General features: G+C 35.0%; 1 protein-coding gene across 1 annotated transcript; it reads right to left on the reverse strand.

The window, feature by feature from the left end:
* Nucleotides 1–413: 413 nt before the first annotated feature.
* On the reverse strand, nucleotides 414–4,472 carry FAM26D (family with sequence similarity 26, member D). Its single transcript, XM_012650143.1, has 2 exons — nucleotides 3,915–4,472; nucleotides 414–800 (listed from the first exon to the last, which is right to left on the reverse strand). Exons 1-2 carry the CDS (start codon nucleotides 4,470–4,472, stop codon nucleotides 414–416), a joined length of 945 nt encoding a protein of 314 aa, XP_012505597.1.
* Nucleotides 4,473–9,058: the final 4,586 nt, after the last annotated feature.

Consider the following 9,058-nt stretch of genomic DNA (forward strand, 5'->3'; position numbering starts at 1 on the left):
ATTACATTATCACATTTAATCCTCACAACAGTTCTATGAGATAACCACCATGTACAGATGACAAAATGGCAGTCAGAAATATTAACTTTGACAAAATGGCAGTCAGAAATATTAACTTTAACATAGCTATTAAGTAATAGAACTAAGATGCAAATTTTGATATGCCTTCAAATTCCATGTTGTTTTTAATTAGACCAGTATGATACTATCGGCATTACCAGACCATCAATGAAATTTCGAAAAGAGAGATAGGCACAATTATCAGATAACTTGATTTTGGAAATAACATTTTAGTTGGACTTATGTAAACAAATATCGGAAGAGAAAGAAAAAGATGAAAGCTTACGTTGAACTCCATGATCATAAAAACCAAGTATCTTGTCAAGCAACCTGAATTGTGGAAGGTGCTACAATTAAGGTTTTAATTCAATACCTCTTGACTTGTCCTCCTCATTATCCTCATCCACCCTGTCTCCAAGGAAGCTATAGTGACCTTGCAAGTAATCACCCATGCATAGAAGACTGGGTGCTGAAATCTCTCTCCAGTCCTGACACGAAGGAATACGGATATGTTTGACATCTTTACTCCCGGGAATGAAGCCAAATAGTTTCTTTATGCGCTGCATGATGAGGAGCCGGGAGTGCTGCTCTGCTGCTTCTTCAAAGAGCTGTCTCTCATTCTGAAGGTGGTTGTTCCAGTAGTAATCCTGCAGAGAGGTGAGGGGAGAGCAGCATCTCGCCAAACAGTAGGAGACTAGGATAGCTATGGTTGCCAAGGTGATCAAAATCCAGCCCAGCATCTTCAAGTCATTATTTAAAAAAAAAAAAAAAGAAAGTATTAATACATCAAATATTTAAGAAAGTCATGGGAAAAGGGATTCCTATAAAACTCAGAAGTAAAATGTGGGTAAGAAATTTGCTTTTCCGGTCTTTAATATATTAACAAGGTATTGATCATTTGATGTGGAAATTGATCTGATGGAGGGAATAGGCCCAGCCATTTCAACTTGGTTTTCAGGCTACAAAGAAATTTGACCAGTTAACTTGGAATGGATTAAAAGTACTGTCCTTGAAGTGACAGGCGCTATAACCCACCAATTAATCTTACATAAGATACACAGCTTTCTTTGCTTGTAGCTCAACCTTACTTCTCAACCATCGGGTACAGGCCCATCCATTGTTTGGATGCTTAAGAAATATTTGATAATGATAGGGATGAAAATGATGGTATGATACATAACAATAGTGGGCTCCTAAGGTGTCTTCAATGATGTGCCAACACATGTTCATTGATATTTTTTCCTGAGTTGCTTTTTCCTCTTATCTTTTGCAGCCAAAGAAGAAAGTCAATGAGCGAACTCATGTCTCTAAATGTATTATTGATAGTATAATCACTGTGCCTATAGTACCTGATTGTTTTTCTTTTCATTTCCCTTGTTCTCAAATAGTCATTTGCTGACCGGTTTTATTATGTGCCTTTAAAACATACCTTGAAAGAAGAATAAACTAGTTTTTATTTGAGATTATTTAGTCTCAGCTTTTAAACACTGACATATATGGCTGTTTTCTAATTTAGAATCCTTTTTCTTCTTTTTATTATTCTTTGTTCAATATTTCACAGTTATCATGTAAAGTGAGAGAGACAAGTTCCACACATTTAGGGAAGCCCACAGTATGCAGCCACAGTTTGGGCAGTGAAGCCTCTTCTGCATCTCGTGGGAATTACCAGTGTGTGCACAGTGGGGCAGTTGCACTCTGTGAAGGCTAAAACCCACAAAGTGATATTCATCACAATTTAACTTAACAGATGTCAGCATGGTAGAGGAAAGGCCATCCCAGATGCTCATTAATTTATCAACTATCATTGACTGAGATCCAGGTTGACCTCTCACCCTGGGCAGTACATGGTGCTTGGTTAAGGGAACTCAGATGTGAATAATTTGAGATACATTCATTCTCTCTATGGTTTTTAAGCCTAAAGAAGGAGACAAATGAACAAGCCGAGAAATATGATACAATTTGATAGTTTTTGATATGAGTAAAGAGAACACCTGAGGTAGCACAATGGAAGAGAAATGAACTTATTTAAGGGAGAGGAGAATACTGCTCTTCTAATAAGGGAAGAAAACAGAAAAATAAGAGCATGAAGAGTTGGGGGAACCTTAAGAAATTTGGATTCACATGGTCATAGAAGTTATGTGGAAAAGTGATCAAGAGCTAGATACCAAATGACTTTGTATATCATGCCAAGGAATTTGGAATTGTTCTCAGGCTAGTATTAATAGAAGAATATTGAAGGACTTTATATTGGGGGTAGGGTAATCTCATCATGCAATTTGAATTTATCAATAGAAAGATATTTTTGACATATGTGTAGAAGGTAGATTGAAATAGGGTGAAACTATTTTAGAATGGGGCGTGGACAAAGAAAGGATCTGAACTCAATGTGATCTTGTGGTCAACTCAGAAAAATCCAATTGAAAGGCCGTGTGTACTCCTCAAACATAATTGCAGTTTGAGATAGTTGCAGAAGGTGGCCTGGTGAAATGGAAACAGCATGATCTTGGGACATCTTGATCAGCTGTTGATTGGTTCTATGAATTATGTGAGTTACATAAACTTTTTAACCTTTGATTTATTCATCTGTAAAATAAGGTTCATAATATCTGTCTCTCAATATCATGAGAATTAGAGTTAAGCTGTGAAATGTTTACACAGCATACAATAAGCATCTCAATACAAGTTTTGTTGTCACAAAACCAAAAAATCTGCTGGTGATGGTACTCAGAACTGTAAAACGGTCTTTTCACAGAAGTCTGAATTTAATAAGACATTTTATTTTAACTTTAAGAAAATCTGGCTATTGTATATTACATTTTAGTTTTTCATAGGCAAGAACATTTTTTAAAGTTATAATTGTCCCATTGATTTTTTGCATTTTTGCTTATCTTCATGTAGCTCTTCTGCCTGAGTTTAGGGCTAATATAAAAAAATTGAGACAAAGCGTGTACTAATGGGATTTCTAACTTTTCTTAAATTGGGTCATATTGCAACTCTTTGGTATTCTGTGTCTTGATAGTAGGGTTCCCCCCACCAACTAAATATCATTATCTTTTCTAAATTTTAATTACTGAAAGGTTGCAGGTCAAAACACATGTATGCCTTTACAGTAAGTAGTTTTAAAAAATAACATTTTTTTACTGTATTACAGTGGTTTGAAAATATATTTTTTCCTCAAATCCCTTGGAGGAACTGATGAAAGCTAATGGCTCTCATTGATGAAAACTAATATAACCGATGGCTCTTTCTCTACTGATGAAGTACACAATTGCACTTTTAAAATTTAACCTATAAATGTAGTAGATTCCCTCTCACCCCACCGTACCCTCAGACACAAACCTATCCATAGATACTAAGTTTAGAATCATAATTGGAGTTTTTAATCATAATTAAGCTTCCTGTAATTCTAGATGAGATTTTAATATATAAAAATATATATTTAAGAGTTTATATATGCAGGAAGATGGGATTTAGTAATACAATAATAATATTCATAACAATATCTAAGATTCATTGTTCTTAATATGGATACTAGGTACCTTATTGAACACTTTAGTTGTATTAGCTCATTTATTTCTCACAATAACCCCATGCAGTAGGTACTATTAATATCTCCATATTACTCAAGGTCTTGCAGGTTAATAAGTGGCAAAACAAGACTCAAACCTAAGTCTACTAACTTCAAAGCCAACATCCTAACTATATATAGCTGCTCAGAACTCACTTTGATGAACGACATCTAGTTTGTGTTCCACAATCAGACAATATGAGAAGCCGTATGAATGCAAAACGTTTCCAGTGACTATAGTTACTATGGGATAGCATAGCAGAGGAAAAAAAAATCAAAAACTTACTTGTGACTGGTATCTGTGCAGAAGAACTATTTCATCTCTCACTGGGATTAGGTCCGAAGGAGCTGATCCAAAGCATGGAAATTCAGCCAGAATCTCTTCTCGTTTGCTGGCACTGACATTATCAAACACTGGGTAATTGTCCACAGTTACAAATTCACTTGCTGCACATTCATAGTAGGTGCCTGTCAGCAGGGTCACTGCCAGCCACGTTAATGGAGCAACAACTGCCCTGCCAGTGATGCTGAAGAACCTGAGGCAAGCCAGCTTGCGCTCCAGGGGGGTGATTCTCCGGTGTGGAGGGGCACAGCTGCAGCAGTATTCACCGGTAATTGTCCACATTTGGCTTCTCAGAGCATAGCCAGCAATCAGAAGGATCAAGGCAGGAATGACAAGAAAAGCGGAACCATAATAGAAATTTTTCCCAACTTGACAGGGACATCTGAATGTGAAAGAGGAGAACAGTTGTTGCCCACCAATAGTCAACGCTGCAATTAAAGAATTGATAAATGTTCCACTTCTCTGCAGTGAAGACATGATATTCTGGAGAGTTGGGCTCATCGTGGGAAGCTCTTACACACATCAGCTCGTGGACCTTTCTAATCACTGGACTCCACCAGCTGTAACCATTTTATGGGATCTTACTGGTTTGACTGGTTGTGTCGTGTGACCCAACATCTTTACTTGTTTAAAGGATTCGAGCATCTTTCCTTGTGTACTTTGTGAATCCTGAGCTAATAAAGGCACTTCAGATTATATCTGGAAGAAATTGAGGGAGAGAATCATTTTGTAAGGGTAAATGGGGGAAATTCTTCACCATATCTTTCCACTAAAAAGAGGATGGCTTGCTTGCAAAGCAAACTGCCTCCATCTTTCCTTGTGCTGCTTTGCACAACACAAGATGCTGAGCACCAGCAAATAGAGCATTGGAAGCAAAACAGAGACATTCTTACTCTTGTACTAGACCAGAATTTTGTCACCATAAAATTAAAATATAGGAAATAATGGAAATTATCAAATACTAGAGCAATCCAAAATTTAGGGCTGGCTGGAATGTCCCTAACCTGAAAATTCAGTCAGAAGATCCCAAAAGATTTCCCAAAGGAGAAGAATAAGCTTAGGTGCCCCTAAAGCCAAATGACAACAAAACATTCTAACTTTGCATAAAAATTTAAAATCTGTTTGTATTAACAGAATATTGCTATGTTTTGCTTTAAAAATTAAGTTGCAAATTTGTTTATATGGTATCTTTTTTGTTATATGAAAATGTGATATTTGGCTTTTAATAAAGTTATATATCTATAAACAAGAAATGTAAAGTGTTTTCTATGTTTATTAATCAGCAAATATTAATTGTATTAATATAATATCTGTATGAAGGGCACTGGCCTAGGCTTGGCTTGGGCTTATAAATAAGTGACTATGATATAAGTTTTTCATCTCATACTTTCAACTGGACATGGTTAAATACATAATTAGTGAATTGGAACATAGGACTGAGGAACTCATCCAAAATGCAGTACAAAAAGACAAAGAAATAAAATATTTTTAAAAGCAGCTAAGAGAAATAGAAGACAGATTAAGCAACTGCACCATCTGTCTAACAGGACTTCCGGAAGATAAAAGGAAGGGATAGGCAGAGAGGCAATATTTGAAGAAAAGTAACTGAGAAATTTGCAGAATCAAAGTTCTCACATCAGAAGAATGTTGTTTGTTTTGAGCAGTATAAATAAAGGTAAATCCACTTCTAGACACAAAATAAAACTGCAGAAGGGAAAAAGAAATTTTCTTAAAAGCTTCCAGAAAGAAAAGATAGATAACCTATAAAAGAACAATAAACCGACAGCGGACTTCTCATCCATGGCAATAGAGAACAGAAGACAGTGCCTTCAGAGTGCTTAGTGCCAGCTAAGCTATCATTTGAGGCAGAGAAAAATGAAGATGCATAAAGACTAAAGGAATTTTCCACCAACAGAACCTCATTAAGAGGATTGCAAAAGGATATATTTCCGCAAAAAGAAAAATGAGCCCTGAGGAAAGACGTGGGAGCAAAAAATAATGACGATCACAAATATGACATTTTAAAATTTCCTTTACTTATTAGCTGTATAACTACTTTTTATTTCAAATGATACAACTAAAGCAATATATTATTATAAGATATCACTGCATTCCTACTAAAATGGTTAAAATTTAAAAAATTAACTATATCAAATGTTGGCAAAGATACAGAGCAACTGGAATTCTCATACACTGATGGTGGGAATGTAAAAAGGAACAACCACTTTGGAAAATGGTCATTTTCTTTAAAAGTTAACCATACACCCCCCATATAACACAATCCTTTATCTTCTAGTTGTTTACACAAGAGAAATGAAAGCATATGTCCACATGAAAATTGGTACATGAATGTCCATAGCAACTCTATTTAGAATAGCCACAAACTGGAAACAACCCAAATGTCCACCAGCAGATGAATGAATCAACAAAGTATTATAAATCCATATAATCCATATAAAGGGATGCTGCTCAGCACAATAAAAGGAATAAACTACTAATATACACAATAACATGAATGAATTAAAAATAATTATCTGGGTGAAAAAATTCAAAAAAGGACTGTATAATGTATGATTCTATTTATGTAAAACTCTAGAAAATATAAATTAATCTATATTGACAGATAACAGACCAATGCTTGCCTAGGGAGTCTGGGAGAAGGAATAAATAGAGAAGGATTACAAAGGGACACGAGAAAACTTTTAGGGTTGTATTAACTTGGACCGGCAAGATTTCACTTTATGGAGGTGACAGTGATGGCATAAAGAAGCCAACATCATTGAAAGAAGAATGTTTTATTTACATTTCCCAAAAGAGGGTGGCATGCCATGCCACACCATGCGGAGTCATAGGAGGAAGCATCAGGTTTGGTCAAGCGGCAGAAGGAGGTGGGGAAAGCCTAGGCCAGAGCTTATATTAGAGTTTCTGTGGAAAAAGCAAGGTAAGTCAGGGAAAACATTTAGGATTGGCTAGTTTAAATAATTCTGGCGGGTTTTGGGGCATAGAGGCTGTCCCAACCTGGCCATGGTTGATTTAGTGCAGGGTGAATATTAGCTTGGTATATGAGACCTAGTTAAGGAAGCGGTTCAGAGTATGGGCTCTGGATCATAGGGGAGAAGTAAACAACTTGGCTATTATTTGGCCCCATAATTAATGATGCCAAATAGACAAATACAGAATCTGAAAAAACACAGCTGGAACAGGAGTGATGAAAATGTTAATTATATTGATTGATTTGGTGGCTTCTGTGGTATACACATACGTTGAAACTCATCAAACTGTATATCAATTACATCTCAATAAAGCCATAAAAATTTTAAGAATGATCAGTAAAATAATAGAAATACAATGTATAGATCATTCAAAAAACAGAGGAAATAAAATGGGAATATTGACAGGAAAGGAGATAGTAAACCAAAGGAAAGAGGATGGTAAAGAGAAAACACAAAATAATGGTAGAAGTGAGACCAAATACATCAATAATCACAAAAAAATTTTTTTAAACAGCTAATAATAACTGAGTGCTTACTACGTGTGAGGCACTGTTCTAAGAACTTTATCTTATTTAGTTCCTATTTAATTGTTATTTAATTCCTATTCCTTATTTAACCCTATGATGAAGTACTTATATTATTCTCAGTGTTTTTACAGATGAGAAGACTGAGTTGTGGAGAGATTAAGGAAATTACTCAGGATCACACACAGATTAGTGGAAATGCCAGGATTACCACCCAGGTGGTCTGACACATGTTTTTAATCATGACACCAGAGCTGGATTAAACTCATCTACGAAGTAATTAAAAAATAGACTCATGCTGGTTATAAGTGACACTCCCAAAACTATACCATATGCAAAGCTTGAAAAGAAAGGATTGAAATATGTATCACTGGGAATAATAACATCATAAATAATAGAAGGCAAACTGAACAAAAGGGAAAGAATGTCAAATGGGCTAATTTTGAACACCCCATTATAATAAAAACAACAATCCATTATGAAGATGGGACAATTGTCAACTTTATGTCTGTGACTACATAACTTTGAAATACATAAAGCAATAACTAATGAAGCTGTGAGGAAAAATTCTTACAATCATAAAGAGAAATTTTTAATATACCTCTTTCAGAAATAAATTGATCAAGTTAACATTAGAAAGGATATAAAAGTATAAAGAATAAACTTAGCATTTTTTCATCTAAGATGTGTGTGTGTGTGTGTGTGTGTGTGTGTGTGTGTGTGGTATTCTATACCCTAAAAGCAGAAAATAACCTCTTTCAGAAATAAATTGATCAAGTTAACATTAGAAAGGATATAAAAGTATAAAGAATAAACTTAGCATTTTTTCGTCTAAGATGTGTGTGTGTGGTATTCTGTACCCTAAAAGTAGAAAATAAACATTTTTATAAGTTTATAAGTTTTTTATAAGTTTCCCCAAAATCATTTGCCAAAATGTATTGATCATGTAGGAGATCACAAAAATCATTTCAGTATTTCAGCATCGATGTCCAATAACAAGGACTGGATTAATAGACCACAATAATAAAATGCTATCAAGTAGGGGTCTGGCTGTTTTGTATGCCTTGTGATCTAAGAATGGTTTTTACATTTCAAAATGGTTGAAATTTTTTTAAAAATATTTTGTGACATGAAAATTACATGAAGTTCAAATTGCAGTGTTTATAAATAAGGTTTTATTGAAACATAGCCCTGCCTGTTCTTTAAGTGTCTGTGGCTGCTCTTATACTATGACAGTGGAGTTGAGTTATTACGACAGACTGTGTAGCCACAAAGCTTAAAATATTTGCTCTCTTGCCCTTCACAGAAAAAGTTTGCTGACCCCTGCTGTAAATCTGTGAAAATAAATGATCTACAATGACAGGTATGGGCATGGATAAATTTTAACAAATAACTTTGAGAGAAAAATGCAAGCTGTAGGATACATACTGTACGATAAATACTATGTAAAGTTTTAAAACATACAACATAATATTACATATTCTTACATATTACATACTAATACGTGTAGACTTTTACAACGTGCATAGGAAGGATAAATATCAAGTTCCGGGTAAGTGGTGACCACTGA

This window comes from Propithecus coquereli, unplaced genomic scaffold, assembly GCF_000956105.1.
Source record: "Propithecus coquereli isolate 6110/MARCELLA unplaced genomic scaffold, Pcoq_1.0 Scaffold313, whole genome shotgun sequence".
Taxonomy (NCBI): Eukaryota; Metazoa; Chordata; class Mammalia; order Primates; family Indriidae; genus Propithecus; species Propithecus coquereli.